The sequence below is a fragment of the Anabas testudineus genome, chromosome 10 (assembly GCF_900324465.2).
Source record: "Anabas testudineus chromosome 10, fAnaTes1.2, whole genome shotgun sequence".
Taxonomy (NCBI): Eukaryota; Metazoa; Chordata; class Actinopteri; order Anabantiformes; family Anabantidae; genus Anabas; species Anabas testudineus.
In genome coordinates, this window is record NC_046619.1 from 12,254,882 (window position 1) to 12,275,363 (window position 20,482).

Consider the following 20,482-nt stretch of genomic DNA (forward strand, 5'->3'; position numbering starts at 1 on the left):
TTCACATGGTAACTTCATTATATTAACAACACAAACTGTGTTTTTATTCTCAGGTTGCATCAGGTGAACTCCACAGTTGCCCGACTCTACCAGGAAAGTTACCATGTAAAAAAAACAAGTTTATACCAGCACAGTATAACGTGGGACAAAAACCAACACCAACACTAACCAAGTTAAATTGTTAGAATTATATGAAGAGCGGCCTCAACCTTACATTTCTCTTTTCTGAGTAGAATCGATTAAAGCTAGTGGGAGGGGAAGGTGTACTGTATAAAGAGCATTCATGCTGAGATATCTAACATTAAAATCTTATTAAAGCCATTCTCAATTTTCTTCAAGTTCAGTAGTTCATTATCCATTTAAAACAATAAACACGACAAAAGTAAGTACACACAGGATATTCAGAAAAGCATAATATGGTTGTATAAAGAGAGAGGAAGTCAGTGATTGGTCCTCTAGGATTATAAAAGACAAGCTGATAAACAAGAAGCCAATTCAGTTTTCAGATCATTCACAGAATTTAGATTTCAGTGATAAAAGATGCAGTATCCCAATAATATGTGACATATTTTACCGTCATGGAGCATGTTGCATTCATGATGTTTGATGGGCTTTCAAATGTATACGAGGCATGCTGAAATGACAATGTTGCACCTCTGTATTCCTGAATCTCTTTATCTTCACTGTGGCTTTTAAACAACCTTAATTTACACTGTAGTAAATCTGAGTGAAATTTGTCTTTAGCCGTCTTTAATATGAGCAGGTGTTGAAGGTAAAACCAAGCTGCTCCAAGCTCCGTACCATGTAGGCCTGATCCAAGGCCTGCTTCCTATAGTCCAGCTCCTCCTCGAGGAATCCCTTCTGCTTACTAAACAACTCCTGCAACAAGATGTAACATAATATAATACAAACCTATAAATACAAACAGTAGAAAATGTATTGTGGTATTACAAAAAACTGTGGGAGCTGCATTTTGCTGTTTGTTTGGACACCAGAAAACCAAAAAGACCAAAAACATGTCTGTAATGAAATTCAAGAGTATCTGCATGATGCCACTTGAACAGAATAAACATGTTATGAAGGTTCAATTTGTTTATCACCTTGTCATTCTCCAGATCGATCATCTTCTGTGTCAGGGCGGCCTCTGTGCTGTCGATTTGCTTCAACCACTACAAAGGGAGTATTGAGACAAAAGGGGAGAGATGAAAGATGATGTGCTATCAGAACATAGAAACTGTGTTTTTTATATTTAAATATAAATAAGGGACCAAAATGCAGTGACTGTAAGAGGGGGGGAAAGAAGCTTCACTGCAATGACTGGCACTATGTGTCAGTAAAGATACAACATGTCTCTGAAGTCTCCCACTGACCTTTTCACACAAGGAGATCACTGTCCCTGCCTGGATCACAGCTACCTGCTCTTCATTTCTGAGATTCTACAGAAAATACGACACATAATTGTCAGAAATGACAAGAGTATTCACAATTAAAAAGCTACCTAGTGTTTGAACTCACCCCATTATCCCCAAGGATATCCAGCTTCTTCATCAGCTCAGGAATGATGACATCCTGCACAGTGGTCAAAACCAAACATTATATTAACTGTGTGTACTTGAACCTCAAGGAAAGAAAAGTAGGTTTTGTTAATGGGTTTTCACCTTGACTCCCTCCTGGTGGCAGTAGAGCTGCAGAGCACTGCTGCTGTTCTCAGGGAATGTAGACAGGTGGAGATTGAGGGCAGGAGATCTGCGCTCCCTCTCCTACAAGAAGTATATACTATGTTAATAATCATACACACATACTGTACCTGAAAGTATTACAAGATTTATCCTGCACTGAAGTTAAAGTTAATCGTACTGTGCCACTGGTGGTGAGCAGTGAGTCACAAAATGTGAATGACACAGCACAGAACATATATGACAGTAGACGCAACTTGGAATGGGAGTGAATGAATGACGGGTTTACTTACATGGCACTGAAAACATGGTCGGGATCTGCCAAAATGAGGGAAGTGGAAACCCATAGATTTAAAAAAGGATAACCAAACCAAACCAAATTAATAGGAAGTTAAAATACACATGCTGAAACTCTAACCGTCCACAATTAGACAAAAAGAAAAAATCAATTAATAGGACTGACTGACATGAGTGATAGTGATGAAGTTATTATAAATGTGATTAACAAATGCATTTTAACCTCTATGTAAGAAGCTGACTGCCATGAATATGTGTAACAAACATCCCAAAACTACACTATACTAACCCTCTGTGCTTAACTAGTCATTAATGTGAGGTGGTATCACATTTAAAACAAACTAAATGTAGGACATGCAAATAAAAAGGAGAGACAAAATGAACAAAGATGGGAATGGATGGTGAACTTAAATACATTTTTATTCAAACAAAAATTATATTCATTTAAACAGTACTTTTTTTTTCCAATTACAAAATATACCAGGTCACTGGAGGGGGTATGCACACAGCTGCCATGCAAACAAGTAAGACCAGAGGACAAGGGGGACTCCTTGTGTGTAAGTGCGTATGAACGAGGATGTGAACAGTATGTCTGACTGTCGACAGTGACTGTATGTCACTGTATGCTTCTAGAGGTCAGACTGTTGTTGTTGCCTCCTGGTGACAGTTTGACGTTACTACAGTCTCTTACTTCCAGTTCCAGCACCCTGAATTCCAGCAGCTCATTCTGGTCCCGAGCATCCTGAACTTCAGCCTGCAGCTTCGACTCTGCCTGCTGCAACACACAGATCTACACACACACACACACACACACTTTTGTTACACAAGTATTATCGTTTGTTATGTTTTGCAATCTATTGTGACTACTCCAAATAATTTGTGTCCTCTAGTTATTATTTGTTTTTTCTTCAGATGGCTAGCAATAAATAACTAAAACACAAGAACAAGCTTTCACAGGTACTTTTTTTGGTAGGAAATGCAGCATAGTTACTCAATAATTTGTAAAATTATGATTTATATTGTTGTAGTTCTAGAGAGACTGAACAAACATGTAGAAGATAAAAAACCTGCCCCAATGTTCAATAATTTAAAGTACAGTTTAAAAAATGTTTTGTTTATTCAATACTTAACTAAACTTAACTAACATTGTCACACATAAATCAGCACCTTAATTTGCAGCCCTTTATGCTGTATATCCAAGAGAATGTAAAACACTTTTAAATGGCTTTCTGAATAAATGCATTTTGCAAAAATAAACTCCCTTTAAGGATCAGTCACTGATTAAACAACATGTTTTGCCGTTCTGGGCTGTATTTTATTAGGGTATTCATTTCTTGTATGACTGCTTGTGCTTATATATTATTGTCTTTTGTTAAAAGTCTTGCAGCAACAGTTTATTTTGTGTAAATCTAGGCCTTGAAAAAGTATATCTGGATAGAAAATATATGGTATTGCATCACCAATGGCATTGAAAAGTCTTAAAGAATATCTAGCTATCATTAAGTATGCAAAGATGCAACCTCATAGTATCTTGATAAAGTATCTAAGTGTGTATAGGCTAAAATCTACCTTCTCTCGAAGTTCCTGGTTGGTCCTGAGCAAGTACTGCTTCTCCTCTACCCACTTTGAGTCCTGCCATGACAATCAAACATAAGCACGAAATGAAACTGGGAGGAACAGAAGATTGAGTAAATGATTCCCAACAGCAGGGTATACCTGTCAATAGTACAATCAGCCAACTCACACAACCTACAGGTAAAACGCTGACCATCTTCTTTATTTACAAAGAACACATGCGAACGTCACATAGACACCAGAAGACAGGAACAGAGTAGCAGCAGTTTATTCGTCCAGAGAAATAAAGCCCACTCCTGAGATAACAGAGGCAAAAGAGCTGCATTCACAGTCATCGAGAGTTCACAGCAACGGGAGGAACAGAAGGCAATCTCAGGTGAAAACAGCAGAGCAGCAAATTAAAATAACAGAGCTGGATCAAGGCACAGTGGAGCAGGCAACATGCTGTACACAAGCAGTAGTACAAAGAAAAATTCAGAACAAATGAAGGAACTAAGAGTAGTCATATAAACTAGTGAACTGTCAGCGAATTTAGGCATTGTCACCATTTTGTTTATTATAATTAGTTCAAAATAACCAAGGCAATTCTCCAAAACCTCTACTTAACTTTCACAATAATTTATTTGTATCTTAAATAAAATTAAAACTGTGTCTTTTCATATATGAGGCATTGTTGGTTTAAAATTGTTTGTATTCATCTATTAACACCTGACAGGCATGTGTGGTTTAGGTCACCATGGCAAGAAACACAACCAACAACAGGAAAGACAGAGGGTGAGGCTGAGCATGCAGGCATAGAGCTGTGACATCACACGTGCATAAAGTGACATCATAGGATTCTGCGGCAGACATGCTCGGCATAGCGCCAGCCCAGGAACAGAGCAGCCAGACAGACATGCAGGAGGGCCAGTGAGAGCAGGGCCACAGAGCTCCTGTCCCTATTCCGTGTCTTTGTTACCTGCCCCCGCTCTGCCAGGGCCTTCTCCAGGTCCATGATCTTGGCCTGGCAGCTGCTGAGCTCCAACTGCAGCTGTTCACGTGTCTGTGGGAGGGAGATCATCAGGGACCAGTGTGAGTTTATCAGCCAGGCAAAGAGGAACAGAATCTAAACCTCTACAAGCCAAGTAAAAGTTTAAGACTCTCTTAATAGGACAACATGGAACAAAATAGAAAATTGAAAACATGTGGAGGAGTAGTACAAACCCTGGCCTCCCTTTCAGCATCCAGAGAGCCTCCAGTCTGCTCTTGCAAGAGGGCGTAGGCCCGCTGCAGGGCCTGATACTCTCTGGTGAGCTGACGGAAACGAAGCTCTGACTCCTCACGGGAAACACTCTGTATTGTCACAAAGGATGGAGTCACATTAACTCACAAACCTTCACCTTAACTTATTTGTAAGCCCATCTTTTATTCTATTAAATACATTTTAATGATCTGCCTTGTTAATGTCTTGTCAGTTATCTCAATATTTATGTCATGCATCTTTCAGCTAATGAATAAATATATGGTTTAAATCACTTCTTTCACTAGACATAATAATTATTTTTACTTCTTCCAAATCTTCCTCTGGAGTTGCAGGTGTCCGGTCAGTGAGGTCAGTGTTATAGGAGGTGAGAGAAGAGGTCTCAGAGTCTATCGACTCCTCATCAAATCCAAAATATGTCTCCACAACATGCCTCTGCAGAGAGGAGTAAAAAAAAAAAGGGACACATTTTTACATCAAACACAAATCTGAACAGTTGTGATGTTGACCATTCTGTAGAAAGCCACTCAGCATGTTTAAAAAAAACACTTATCTAAGTTATCACACATAAATAACATGAGAAAACGTCAATTTTAATAGCATCTAAAGCCCTAAATCCTACATGTATAGTTATTTTTCCACAAAACAGCTTTCTTTTTTACAGTGGTAATCTATTCACCACCATTTCGTCCATTTGTCATGAAGTTAGGCCCTCAGATCAGTTCCCTGCATGTTTATTTCTTAACATTTCTAAACTCTATCAAGTCCTTACCATCATGTTTATAAGTCATCTCCTGGCAACCAGAAAAGTAGAGGCAGACCAGAGCACACAGGCAAATAAAGGAAGAGAAGTAGAGAATAAGGAGGATGTATTCTGACATGTTGCAACTTGACCAAAAACCAAAACAAAATCTCCTGGAAATATTTATGTCCTGTTGCCGATTTTTTTCCACTTAATCTATACAAACTGTCTGCGGGCCTTTAATAATGTCCAAAAAACGCAAATGCCTGCTGCCGACAACAAAGCTTCTGGTTAACAGGTGCAACTGCAAAAAGTCAGATTTTGATTGTGGCCTTCCAACTCCTATAAACTGGTTCTGCGTCAAATTTCCAAATAGAGAGACAAATATCCAGATGCAGGTCCATAAGCAAAGTCGGTGTGTCCAATCCCGTATCCACCTTACCAAGGTGACTAACTGGTTCCAACTGGAAAAAGGGGGTGGGGGGGGTGATGTGTCATGCATCTAAAAACTCCTCCTCTTAGCAACATCATAGACTCTGAACTGTCCCCTAATGTATTTTCCCACACACGTAAAAAGCACACACACATATTACAGCAATTACTTTTTTCTGACATGATCACCTCATCCAATTAGATGTCAGTTAGCTCTTTGCCATCTTTATTTACACACCGAGACACAAACGGCACAAAATACGATGTTTGCATCCACAATAACCTTGCAATTTCTCTGATAAATGTATTCTTCATACTATAGCATCACCACATATAGAAAATAAAATAAAACTACAACAGAAAAAAACAGGTATTTTCTACTAGTTGGGGAAATGGTTCATTCAGGAGCTGCGTGTATGCTCAGTGTGATGCTCCCAGCTGTGAGAGATACTGTCATTATACTCTCCTGAGTCCAATTAAACACAAACACACACACAGAGAGAAATGCACACTCAACTGAAAACAGTACTTAAGGATCAGTCAACCACAGATAGGGCAGTTGCTTAGTTACACATCACTGGATTAACTCAGATTTTAAAACACTCATGCAAACTTACTTTTGACAGTTTGAAAGGTTTCCTCTTGTTTTTTTTGCTCATCACCAATCTGTCACGTTCCTAAAGACAAATACGCAGCAGATCAACATCTCAAACTTTGACATTCTGGTAAAGCTCATCAGTCAGCGAGCAGTGCAGGCTGCACACAGATCAATCAAGACATGAACTGTCATCAGAATAGACGGTTTCGCAAAGTGTCCAATTTTGTGCGTTTCCACTGAATTTGTCAGGTCAAATAAAAGAAACAAGAAAATTAAACTCAGCTGAACAGATAATGTAGATGAAGTGGTAATAATAGACAGCAAACAGTATAATAACAGAAATAGAAATAAAGCATGTAAACTGAAGCTCTATTTTATGGGGGACTTACGAAGGAGCAAAGAAGAAATACGTTTCCTGTTGTAAAACAGGTGAATTTTAGGTGCAACTGTCCCTCACTAACTTATCCGAGAGATATATAAAAGGTGGAGAGAAGCAGGAAATAAGGAGTAGTATTTTCACAATGAGATACACTTATTTAGTAGGGAGATATGGGTTAAAGCTTATTATGACTGCAGATTAGATTTTATATAATGTACAGATATTTACAGTCTCACTCCTACAGCAGCTTGACACACATTCAGAGGATGGTCTTAACTTCCTCCAAGGGATATTCACCAGTGAATAAATAAATAACTGATTTATTTACAAAATACAAATGCATCTGACATCTGAGTAAAGTCCTGACCTGCGTGAGCTCATCAATGATGCCACGTTGCTCAGCAACCTGCAGCTTGAGGAACTCTACTTCCTGCTCTTCATGGGCATGGCTTAGGTCTGTCAGAGAGCTCGGCCGCTTCAGCTGTGGCTGCATGGATTGTTGCTGTGAGGGTTGTCGAGAAGAGGAGGCCTTTTCCTTCTGAGGAGTGGAGAAAAATCAAGAGGCCACATTATGGTGGTAAAGAAAATTAGTTCAAGTATTTCCTGAAATGGCCAGTAGAGGTCGTGCATTAATTTTGAATTAAGTTTAAGTGAACAAAAGGGCAAACACAATCTCTCTTCCTTTACACATTAAAATAAATGTACATCCTGTTTTTAATAGTGAAACTATGAACTTGTCTTTAATGAGAGAGAAGAGTGAGACAGCAGAGAGCAGAGGTAAAGCACACGCTGGTTGCCTCTCACCATCTCAGCATTTTCCCGGCTCAGGTTCTTGAGTTTCTCCTCCATGCGTTGCAGTGTTTGCAGGAGGTCATCATTTTTCTTGGACAGCCGTTTATTCTTCTCAAACATGGGCTTCATTTGGCTCTCTGCCTCTCGCACCCGCTTCAACTGGACAGAGGAAGGAAACAGGGAGGGGAAACAATGTAATCTTAAGTGTTGCATGATACTGACACAGAAATTCCAGCTTGAACAGGAGAGATCAAGGCTGCATGATCTGGAAACTACTACTACATATTACAGAGACATCTATGTTCATGTATATGCAACATGTGTGTGAATATTTGCATGGCTATAGTCACAGCTTGTATGTACTTCTGCATGAGTGTTCCTCACTAGTTCATTCCTCTCATCGGCGAGCAATGCATTTCTGTCCTCCAGTTTCCTGATGATAGAGTGCAGCTCTGCAATCTTCAGCTGGAACCTCCTCAGGTCACGCTCCTCCGCCTCCTGTTGAGCAGGGGGGACAGGAGAGGAGGAGGAAGATAAAAACTAAAAAAAGGGAGAACATGCAGGCAGGTAATGGAGATGGATAGGAAAGAGTTGGTGATGAGATGAAGGATGAACATGTACAGTGTGTGCAGTTTCCACATGCTATACCATGAATGTATGAGCTATATGTGCATGTATGACTGAATCCATAATCACTCCATAATGATGACTACAGGCAGATACAACATGTAAAATAGTACTGGTCCTATTTCGGAGGATTTGTGTCAACCATTTTTATGTGTGTACCTGGTTGTTGAGAAGTTCTGTGTTGTCCCCCAGCCCAGGCATCACCTCTCTCTTCGGGCTGCCATGGTTGTACCTCTCAGCCTCGCGTACCTGACCCAGCTGTTCATCCAGCGCTTCCTTTTGAAGCTGAAGTTTCTGGGCATAGCCGGCCTGCGCCCCCAGTTCTCTCTCCAGGGCACCCACCACACGGTCCTTCGCCTTCAACTCATCCATCTATAAGACAGACGGGCAGGAACCAAGTAACAAATGGTGGAAAGAGTGATTGAGCCACAAGTTTACATTTATGTCCAGCCAAAGGCCCCATTTACAGTGCATCCAGAAAGTATTAACTTTTTCCAAATTTTGTTGCTACAGCCTTATTCCAAAATGGATTAAATGTATTATTTTTCTAGAAATTCTACAAATAATAACTCAAAATGACAATGGAAAAGACATTTGTTTGAAATCTTTGCAAATTTATAAAAACCAATGAAGTATTCACAATCTTTGCCTGACACTCAAAATTGAGCTCTGGTGTATTCCTGTTTCCACTGATCATCCTTGAAATGTTTCTAAAACTTGATTGGAGTCCACCTGTGGGAAAATCAGTTGATTGGACATGATTTCAAAAGGCAAACTGAGGGATCGAGTGGGGAGGGCCTTCGTCAGGGAGGTGACCAAGAACCCGGTGGTCACTGTGAAAGGGCCCCAGCATTTTTCATTCTTTAACATAACAAAATGTGGAAAAACTTATGAGCTGTAAATACTTTCTGCATATTAGTGAATTTATTTCCAATAATTTATTCTATATTCTAGTTTTCGCAAACTTTATTATTTTCTGTGTCTCACCTTTCTGATTGTGTGTTATTGTTAGGCTATTGGACTATTTTACTCTACTGTCAGTTTAACTCTGCTGCTGTGACGTGAATTTCCCCATCCCCCCTAGGATGGATAAAGTGTTATCTTATCTTATTTAGTACAATTATTTCTGACATCATGTTACATTTACATTACATTTACATTCAATTTACATTTAGTCATTTGGCAGACGCCTTTAGCCAAGGCGACTTACAAGTGAGATACAAAGTACAAGGAACAGGCAGAGGAAGCATAAGGAGGTCTTGCCTAAAGACCCCTACTGGAGATAAGGCACAGCCGAGTAATAAAGTCTGTCACATGGGAGTAGATAAGTGCACCATGTTTTGATTTTTACAATTTGTGTGAACTTTCAACATAACCAAACACATGTCGGTATCTGCATAAGTCATGACATATTTTTCTTGGCTATTTTTCTGTTGATTTAAATGTTTTTCATACTTTTCATAGGTACCATACAGTTTACATCTTTACTGTAACAAGCTGTATATGCTGTTGTTGTAAAAGAGAGTAATTTAGCTTATTTGTAATATGGAAAGCTTACTTCTTGCTCTGTATTCATATATGTCAAGTTCTACTTCCTTTGCCATGTTATTTTAATCCCCTGGTATTTCCTGCGGTCCATCAATCAGTAATGCTTTACAGTTTTACCACTCTGCTTCTAAATATTGTTAAGTCTCATAACTTAAACATTCCTCTACAAACAATAGTGCTTGTTATTGTAACCCAGCTGTGCTGTATGTATTGCAGTTGATGAGTAACTGAAGCAGGTATACAGAGTTTTAGTTTTGCAGATAAACACCACATGGTGAGATAGTCCAATGCAGACAGTGCAACAATTAGCCTCTAACCTGCATGCAAAATCAACAAAATAAACTCTGAGCTGAACTTCAGCAGCAGGAAAACACGTGCGACACTGATGATATTTAACTGTGTTTAAGACAGGACTGATGATGAGGACTGTAGAAATAACAGCTGTTGAATTTGTCAAACACACAAAATAATAATTTCTGGTTTATAGAGCAGCCTTTTCATTACACATATTACAGTTTTATTGTATATTATTTTTTCATTCGTTCACTATACAAACTGATTTTTCTTTAAGGGTAGTGACGTGCTCGAGTACTCACAGCAACAGGCAATTTAAAATCACCAATTAACTTAAGCTCTCTGTCTTTGGATTGTGTGAGGAAACCAGAGTAGCCAGTGGAAACCCACAAAATCAGAAGAGAACATGCAAACTTCACACAGAAAAGCCACCACCACCATCCAGCCTGGATTTGAACCACTCACCCTGAACTGTGATGATGGCCGTGGGATTGTTTGCTTATCTTTCAACATTATCTCAGTTCTTCAGTGTTGGAAAAATGAATATGTATTAATTTTGTTAGGATTAGGATTAAATAATTTCTAAAAGTGTAACAGTATCTTTAGGCAATCATTTAATTTATTAGCCTTTATCTAAGAGACACTAGCTCATCGCCATGTAAATTGAAGATATTATTCGAGGTTATAGAGTGTGTCGTCCAGCAGCATGTGGTCTCACCAGACGGCGGATGTCTTTCTCACAGTCCCGTTTAATACGATGCACCTCATCCTGGTGCTGTTGGTAGGCTGTGCGGAGATCTGCTGCTTTGGCTTTATCGGCTTGCACGGCATTGGCCAGAGCCTCCTCAGCCTGTTTCCTAGCAGTCTTCTGTTCCTGGATCTAAAAGACCAGATACACGCGTGCTAATGTTAATACACGCAAATCCAAAAACAAAGAGAGTGATTCCTCCATTTATAAACACATAACCTCTTTCATTAAACAGGTATAAAGATAGATGACCCATTTGACTGGAAAGGCTACAGTGAAACAATAGCTTGGCAATGGGCTGCTTCCTGTTTTCAGCAGAAAATTTACTAAACTTTACTCTGTCCCAAATAAGCACACAGAAACACACACATACAGGACATACACATACTCACATAATCCCTTAAGAATGACAACTTTCCACAAACTAAGAACAACAGACGGTACCATCAGATATTAACCAGCCCTCAATGTTCTTTCTGCAGTTGTGTGAGTTCACAGTCTACCACCATAATGACAGTTGATGTTAATGCAAAGGTGCTTTTAATGAGCAGCTTTAAGAGATGTCAGGCTGAGATCAAATATGTGAAAAGCAGAGGAGCATATTAGGCATAGGCATATTGGGTAGCACAATAAGCCACTAGAGTCACTCATAAATGTTACGACGAACCTCCTGCTGCAGCTTTAGCCTCTCCCCATCAAAAGCCCTCCTGGCCTCTTCCCGTGCCTCTGCAAGAAGGGCACTTTTTAGCTTCTCAGCTGCGCCATCTCTCAGTGCGTTTACAAGCCCCTGGAGCCTCTGCACTTCAGCATCCCGGATCTTGATGGCCCGAGCTAGTTCAACTTCATGCTGCCGCGCCAGGGCCTCCCGGGCTGCCGCTATCTCACGGAGCTTTTCTTCGTGCAGTTTAGCACGCAGGTCAGTGAGTGCCACGGCATGTTTGTGCTGCTCAAGCTCCCGAGCCTGCCGCTGCTCCTGAAGCCGCTCACGGAGCTTGCATACCTGGTAGTGAGACAAATTTTACCTTTAGAGTTGCATATGATTACAAACAACCTGTCTTTATCATAAATAACATACGCCCCTAGTGTGCTGTAAGTCCTGGCAGTCTAAGGTTATCAAGTGGTGATTTATTGTTCAACAGGGATTTATACATTCAAAAAGAGTTATAGCTAAATAAAGGTTGAACAAAAACATTTTTCCTGCATGTACCTCCCTACAGCTTTGGCAGTAAATTTGTATCATGACATAATTATAAGGTATCCCAGTTGATGTCAGAGCCTATCTTTCAGTGTAATACTTTTTTACTGCTGCTGTTATAGTACAACCACAAAGGACACAGAGAAAGTTCACAGACGTAATTTGCATTAATGAAAATGCAAGGACAGGCCAACCATCTAATTTCTTTGTGACTTAGTGACTGTGAGTCTGTGTTAATAAGTATCTAACTGAATTATAATGATTCTATATAATGTATGTAATTATTCTTTTATAATTTATTTTACATTTTTTACATTTGCCAGTCTCTTTCCTCTGCTTCTACTGTGATGGTCTAAAGGGGACTCCTTCACTATTGTCAGTGTCATCAGTTTTCTACACAAGATCTCCATTTCTTCATCTTCTTCTACCGCCACCTCACCTTGCCCCGTTCCTGCTGCAGCTCAATTTGGATGTCCATGATTTTGCTCCTCAGTTCTTCGTTGGTGGCCTGCACTGAGTCACCCATCACCTCCGATCTCTCCGGCTTCCTTCCCTTCTTAAGGGGTGGTGCCGCAGAGGGTGTGGTTGATGACATAGCACTCTGGCCGCCCTATCAGGACGGACATAGAGTGCCAGGTGTGGTGAAACGGAGGAGAGTCAGTCACTGCTCCTCCTCCCTGAAAGGCCCTGCATCATCATCACGTCTTAGTGCAGTCTACATTGTTGCTGGAGGATGCTGAGAGTTTCTAATACGGAGAAACAGAAAAATATGGACAAAAGAAAAAATGGAAAAGCGTGAGTCAGTGTAAAAAACTGGGTTACACGAAATTACTCTGCAAAATACACTGGGTACAAGCCATATGACGCACTACAGCCTGGGGAAAACAGGCTATTTTTGTGACTAACATTTATACTCTCCCTCCTCTTTCTAACATATATAGGCCCATCACCCTATTCTAGTCCCTGGGCCATCCTTAGAAGCTTCACAGTGCATGAAAGTGTGTCTGGCTACCACAGTTATGCCCTCTAACATCTCAATGGTACGGCTGTCTTTCTATGGGCTAATAACCTCATCCTAGTTTGATGACATTGTTCTTTCCACAGATCACATGATATTGTCCTGCAAATATAAAGAATAATGGGCAGCTCTGGTATCAGTGTAGTCCACTTAATCCTGCAGAGAAAATAATTACATATTATTATCTATATATAATCTATATAACTCCCTGAAAACAGACTTCTTGCACTTGCATCAAGTTTCCCTAGAAAATTTTATTTAGAACTTGCTGTCATTCATTGCTGCTTGTTTATCTGTCTGTTGTCATTATCATGACACTTTTGCATCATGATTTACATTACTGTTAAATAGATATGTGATTGATTTTGTCTCAGCTCCTTGTACCAGGTAGCTACAGAGAGCAGCTGCCTCAATTACTGCCATTCGATCTTTGCAGTTTATCCATAAGCACAATACGACTACAAGATTTATCTCCACCTTTACTTCTCTAAACATACAAGACATAACAGAAAGAGTGGCCACTGGTATCATTTGTCTGGTCTTAAAGTCAACAAAAATTAATTTGATATGCATCAACAGAACTGGAAAGAGTGGCCGCACAAACCAAGGCAAATAGAGAAGGATTTATATTAATTATTAGTTTAATCTCTTTTTCCACAGTGAAGGCAGGCTGCCGTTGTATTGGTTAATGTATTTTTTGGCCTGTTTTATTGTAGATGTGTCACTACAATGACACACATTCAGTGAGCTGAAAGTAGACTCCTCTAATCTCTTCCTGGAATGAATTGTAACCCAGTAACCTTCCACTCTTTATGCTGACTATTAAATAAATAATGCAACAGAGAGGGAGCTGAAGCATTAAGACCACAGGCACATCTTTTTTTTTTTTTTTACACACATACATTGCCAAACATTCACACAACATACACAGATGGCAGAAATAGTTACCAAGGCAACCTTGCTCTCAAAAACTCTTTTGCTCTCATAGCAAAGGATGATGGGAAGGGGAGTCTCGTGGTGAATTTGAAACACACACAACTGAACTGCACTGTGTGAAAACCGCACATACACATGATTTTGTTAGTGGAGAAACTGAGCTGGATTAATGCCACAGGGCAGGGAAGGTTTTTTGAGAAATCAACATTTAACCATCTCCTCTTACATGCTCTAACCTCTCTATATCCGTCCACCCCCACTTGCTGGCATTGTGATTTTTCTGAGCAGAGGCAATCAGTGATCTCACTCTCATTCACAGAGACAGAAAAAGGGAGAGGGAGAGAAAGCTCATTCACACAGAGAGAGAGACACAAGCACACATTCTCTTAAACAGAATAACTAGTGACACAGCAGACAACTGTTCATTCAGGCACGAAAGACTCTAGACTTAGTCACATTAGTAACAAAATGATATTTATTTACAGTTGGTCAATACAAGTGATTCACTTGGATGTGTACAGCAGTTTGCAAAATGTTTTCTGCACTCCTTCCACTCTGTCACTGTTTTTAGCAAGTTTATGCATGTCTGTGCCATTATCAGAGACCAGGTGTACCCACGGTAAAATGGCTGAGAGGTATGAACTTTAGTTTTACTTGTTTTTCTTCAGGTAGTAGTGCGAGTGTTCAAATAAAGAACATATGGATGCTACATTGCGGCTTTGCATGTTTGTTTCATCCACAGTATACAGTATATTTCACATGCAATAGGTCCTGATTTTAGTTGAGACCAACATGCAGACAGGATGCACAGATCCCACAAAGCCTGTTACAGGCACATGTTACTAAAATGGCAGCCATTAGCTACTTCTGGAAGTTTATAGCTGATGGAAAGTCATGTTATATGGGAAACTGGAACAATTTATAGGGGCACAGAGCAGCTAACAAGCAACTTTAATGTTCACAGAAGTAAACAAAAGCCAGTAGAGGTGACAGCTGGAATCTGTTAAGCTAAATCATCCCCTCGAGTATAAACAGTTGGTCTATTTTAGAAATGGTCTATGACCACCTTTGGCCAACCTGAAAAAGTAATCTGCAAAATGAGTCCATCAGCACCCATACAGCATAAGAATATAATAAACAATACAAACAAGGCTTTATGCTCATACCTCACTGCCACTGGCTGATGTTGTAACTGTGATTCTTTCACAAAGTGTTTCATAACTGCCTCAGGAAATCCCACTTCACTCTGGGTGAAATTATGGTGTTTGGCTACAACAATACTGTCAACTGTTTTGTAGCTATTCCTGAGTTTTGCCTTTTAGATTAATGACTGAAATGGTGCAAGCATAAATGCTTGAAAAAGCTCCTCCCTTTAGTAACTACACCTCCAAACTTCATGTAAACATTATGCCAGCAAAACTACAATAGAAAGCTGTGAAAGCCTTCAGCTGCTGAAGGTAACTTCACAACAGCAAACCTTTGCAAACGCAAAGCAAAAAAATAAAAAAATAAATCACTCACAAAGGTCCTGTAGATGTGCGTTCAATATGTGCACGCACAAAAACCTCATGCTGTGTTGGAGGTCTATCCACCTGAAAAGCAACACCCATGATCACACAGTCTTCACCCTCATTTCAAAGACCTTCATTTGACCTTCCAACATACATCATTCCTTGTGCAGATTGGCTGAAACGGACAGCAAGAAAAATATGAAGGACTATTGCTGTAATGCTGTAGAATCGTGGTCTATACCTTTAAGTTCAGCAGTGAACTGGTGCCTTCAGTAACCTACTTTAAGAGCTGGAGACTGTTTTGATCATTTGAAACAAGAAACCTTTACAACAAAAACTGTCCACCTACAAGTTTGCAATACAACCAGTAACCAGTTTTTACTGTTTATCTATCTAAAGGGCTAGAACCGCAGCTAACAATTACTTTAATTACTGACTCATCTGCAGTTCCCTCCCTCAAATAATTCATTAATTTTTGCTTCATAAAACTTATTAAATTTGGGAAAACCACCCATTATAATTTATGAGGGACGTCTTTGTTCTATCACATGACATTTAATATAATGCTCTGTAAGATAGGAACAACAGCAAATCCACAAGTAATTGTACACATCAGCTTTTCTTTATGGGACTACCTAATTTACCACACCTTACAAATCCCAATAAGCCTACGTTAATTAAATATTACAAGAAGCCTGATTCAGTTTTCCAGCAACATCTGCAAGTTATTTCTGGCAGAAAATGGGTTTGGAACCCAAACAACTTAGGAAAACCACTGGGGAGCTGAGATCAGTTCAAGATGGCTGTGGCTGACAGGAACTTGCAGCTAAAACCATTCCGCAGGTTAAGGCTAAGTTAGTCTAAGTTAGTCCCCCCCCGCCTTCCCCGCTGAGGCGAGGTATACGGGTTGGGCTTCAAAACACCTGTGACTCTCAGACACCTGCTGAGGATTCAGAAAGGTTCTCAGTAATGCAAAGGATCTGACTGTCCTGTCACCAAGTTATACCATCAAGAAGAGGAACCAGTAACACTATGTCTTCAGTAGTTCCTGCAGTTTCTGCTTCCTACCTCATCAGTGGTAGTGAAATAGGTATTACATTTGTGCAATAAAACTGTTGTTACTTCACAAAAAAATATAACACACATCCACACTGTCAATACCTGACTGCAAAAAAATAAACACATTACATTTAGTTCAATAACTGTTCATGGCATTTAGCCATCACATATATTTAAGTAAAAATACATAATAGTGCAGCTTAGATGTTAACTTTTTCCCCTTTAACAGAGTAAAATAGTAGTTTATAAATTGAAGTAATAAAGTACAAAATGTTAAGTAGTCAGATAAAGCTGTGATATCCACAAGCGTATCACACACTTACAGATGGACCTCCTCAAGGCCAGACAGACCACACAAATTCAAAGTGTCAAACATTTACTAGGCTTCAGTGTCAAACACAGGCCCAATAAATACATAAAAAGGGCTGCAAATGGTAGCTCAAACAAAGACTGCACACTTCCTTGACAGTATACAAAATCAACAGAGAGGGTGTGGCCAGAAGATACACTTCAGTATCTCATAAGGGTAGGCTACACACAAATACACCTCCTAATCATAGTCAAACCAGCACCGTCAGAACAGGATATGTCCATAGTCCCTACACAGACACTCAGCTGTCTAGAGACACACTTAAGATACTGTAAAGTCCCACTGAGAGGCTGAGTGATGCAGCCAAGTAGTGGAGTTCATGACCTAAAATCTACTATGTCAACAGAGTGGCTACACGTTACTGACCCCAATGACTATTCAACCCAAACAGAGAAACAAAAAGTCTCTATTTGCTCTGTGTCTCTGTCATACAATTACACTTGTGTGTGCCAGTGTCAGTTCCACTGTTCATTACTGAAAGCACAGTGTATTTTAGTATGTGCATGTATATCTACTGCATATGAACACTGTTTACACATGTACATTAATATACAGCACAAACACTGATTTATCTTTTCAACAGCCTGCATCATAAATGCCCTTGTATGATTTCATGAATGGATTAGGATAAGGAAGGTGTCAGATCCAAGAGAGAGGCATACACTTGTGGGTATAGTCCACAGGGATTAAATCAGTAGCAGCCCATCATTCAAAGTGTTAAGCTGAGGAAGGCAGTGGTATGGAAGGTGTGATAGGATTATGAATGAAGAGTACGTCAGACAACGTACATGTAAGTTAGGGCAAGAAAAGCAGTGGTGAGGGGGAGAAGAATGGGAAACCACAAATGTCAGCATTATTAAATGTTACACCAAACATTAAGCAGATAACATGTTGACAGGGGGAGAAAATAAAACATTAAATCATTATTTCTAGACACTGAGTCTATGTTTTTATGTTTTATTTTTCACTATGATGCATCATCGTTTTTGCAGCATGCCCTGTGCAGGCTGATCAAACAGAAGTCAGTGTGGAACACATGTTGGCTGTCCACTGGGGCAGATTTACGAGCCTCTGGAGCCGCCTGTTCCAGCAGCAGAGCTGTTATGACAGACAGACACAGTCCACCGTCAGTAAACACAGCGGACGGGCTGGGCGCTGCGTGGCAAGGGGTCTGCTTTGGTGTAAAAGGGGATAAGCTGGATAGCTGGGATGGCTTAATGGGATGTGACCAGCTCTCTAATGAGCTGTCAAATGGCAGATTAAAGGGGCGAGTTGCTGCTGGAGGGAGCGCTATCACACTAACAGCTTGCCTGCCTGCCTGTCCGCCCGGCTCGCCAACCACACCCCACGGCGACATGCGGGGAGCTGCTGCAGCATCCTCCGGCCACAGAGGTCGGATGTCCTTGCACTCAGGCTCCTGAACACTTAGCGTGCTGATGTTTCTGTATGAACCACTGTCATGCAGCATTTCCACTATTCGGTTGTGGAGTGGCTGCAGACTGACGTGATGGTCCATGTTGGCCTGCTTCTACACGGAAAGAACCCGGTACTGTAAAGACAGCTGATGTTCATCATCATTGTGGGGTAACGTTATTAGGAGGCTTCATACTTCCTCGTTGGCTTGCAGGCAGACTCGTCATACAGATGCACCGTGCAGCCACAAGAGAAAAAGCTCCCGCCTCCGTGGCTCGGTGTGAGGCTCGTTCGCCCGAACTCGCGTCGAAACCCAGACACGATGCAGCCAGTTCGGCTCCTCCGCACCGTTAGCGGGCGAAACGCGGCAGCGGCATCGGTGTGACAGCAGCTACCTGCCTCTTGAGAGTCTCCAAATCAGTCTCCTGAAGTTGTCTGCCGCTACAAAGCCCACGCCAACATAAAAAAAAAAAAAAAAAAAGAAAGAAAGAAAGAGAGATAACTCACCTGAAATGGAGGTTCGGCGGTCGGTGGTCTCCTGTGGGCTGCCGTCGAACCGACGCCGCTTCGTGTGGCTCACATGCAGGAAGGGAGGCTGGGCGTCGAGCTGTTCGACTCCCCTCCTGCACTGTCAAGATGCCGAGCTCAGACACAGTTTACAACTTTATTCCTCACGCATTTTCCCAGCAATTAGCACAGGAGCTGAAGTTGTGTGTCCACTGGTTTCATCCTCCAGAGCTGAGCTCACAGTCCGGACCCAGCTCCGGCTTCTCTCTCCCCCCCCCCCCCTCCCCTTCGCCGCACATTGACACTTTCCCCTCCACGCCCACAAGCTCACGCTGCAGGAGCGCGCACACACGACGTCATTCGTCGCTATACATTTTATCCACAGGAGGAAATAAAGAATTAAATAATTGAATAACGCGGATTCAACGTGGGGGGGGGGGGGGGTAAAAAAAAAGAAAAAGGACCGAGGCGGGCGTCGCCGGTAGCGTGATAGGAGCGCGACACCTGACTGCGTGTTCAAGAATGACACCGCGCGCGGTTAATGCGTGGACACGCAGACGGTGCGGGAGAAACGTGCGTCGTCAGTGCGCACAGAGGCGCACAGGGTCCTTCAAACTGGTATTAGGATTATTGCATAGAGAGTATTAGGGTAAAACATGCATTAGCCACTTGCTTTAGTGATATTAATGCAACCAATATGTTAATAAATACATTTAAATGAATATTCTTGGTTCCCTTAATATTTGTTTAATTAGTACTTATTTAGCCATGTTATGAATGCTGCTAAATAATATATTTTGTATTTGTTTTGCACTTGATATGCTTATTTTATTGTACATTAGCTAATTATGAGACTGTATTTTGTTCAAATGATTTTACTGCGCTCTGTAACGTAGAAATTGCTTGTTATTGTTCATTACTAAAGAACCATCATCACCATTATCATATAAAATCTTAAAAATATCCCTTCAGATTTGTCTCTCCCTCTATCTTGATGTATAACAGCGATGCTCTGTAGGTGAAATGCTTCAGTTACATGCACCACCGGCCTCTAAATTCAGTATTTTTTATCTAGGACAATATGACTCGTCAAATCATAAAAGTAGGTGAAATAATCTGACAACATGAAAGTGGTGTGAGACCAGGGTGACCCAGATTCTGGAGGATGCATTACTTACGCACAGCTGCTTGTCTCTGCCTCTACACACTGAGCCTGTCTATTTGCCATTCACCAGCAGCAACACACACATCATGTGAGTTTTCTGTGGCTGCAACATATGCAGCGTAGTGCCGCAGGGCAGTGTGGGCCAGAGGAAGTGGGTAAAGAGAAGCACACAGTCAGGGATAAACTTCGATTGCATTCCTTTCAACCTATCTGCAGTGGCCGGTCACTCATCCAGAACTGGAGTCCCATTGGGTATTTTCCAGACTTTTAAGGGTTGTGCTATTTTTACACATGGACCACTTGTACAAGCGATAAACTATACTGTTCATACAAAAGGGAATAGTTAAAGCATTAAGCTTC

The 20,482-nt window shown here is 40.8% G+C and overlaps 1 protein-coding gene across 1 annotated transcript in view; it reads right to left on the reverse strand.

The window, feature by feature from the left end:
* Nucleotides 1–19,258, reverse strand: part of jakmip1 (janus kinase and microtubule interacting protein 1) — a 33,107-nt gene extending 13,849 nt beyond the window's left edge. Inside the window, exons 1-19 of the mRNA XM_026357418.1 lie at nucleotides 18,958–19,258; nucleotides 12,583–12,889; nucleotides 11,616–11,948; nucleotides 10,919–11,080; nucleotides 8,518–8,730; nucleotides 8,116–8,229; nucleotides 7,744–7,890; nucleotides 7,307–7,477; nucleotides 6,580–6,639; nucleotides 5,095–5,223; nucleotides 4,752–4,880; nucleotides 4,507–4,590; nucleotides 3,543–3,605; nucleotides 2,665–2,763; nucleotides 1,659–1,760; nucleotides 1,516–1,569; nucleotides 1,371–1,436; nucleotides 1,101–1,169; nucleotides 802–879 (exon numbers count right to left, since the gene is read on the reverse strand). Of these exons, the coding sequence (XP_026213203.1) occupies nucleotides 802–879; nucleotides 1,101–1,169; nucleotides 1,371–1,436; nucleotides 1,516–1,569; nucleotides 1,659–1,760; nucleotides 2,665–2,763; nucleotides 3,543–3,605; nucleotides 4,507–4,590; nucleotides 4,752–4,880; nucleotides 5,095–5,223; nucleotides 6,580–6,639; nucleotides 7,307–7,477; nucleotides 7,744–7,890; nucleotides 8,116–8,229; nucleotides 8,518–8,730; nucleotides 10,919–11,080; nucleotides 11,616–11,948; nucleotides 12,583–12,738 (2,229 nt within the window). The 5' untranslated portion in view covers nucleotides 12,739–12,889; nucleotides 18,958–19,258. The remainder of the gene's footprint in view (nucleotides 1–801; nucleotides 880–1,100; nucleotides 1,170–1,370; nucleotides 1,437–1,515; nucleotides 1,570–1,658; nucleotides 1,761–2,664; nucleotides 2,764–3,542; nucleotides 3,606–4,506; nucleotides 4,591–4,751; nucleotides 4,881–5,094; nucleotides 5,224–6,579; nucleotides 6,640–7,306; nucleotides 7,478–7,743; nucleotides 7,891–8,115; nucleotides 8,230–8,517; nucleotides 8,731–10,918; nucleotides 11,081–11,615; nucleotides 11,949–12,582; nucleotides 12,890–18,957) is intronic.
* Nucleotides 19,259–20,482: the final 1,224 nt, after the last annotated feature.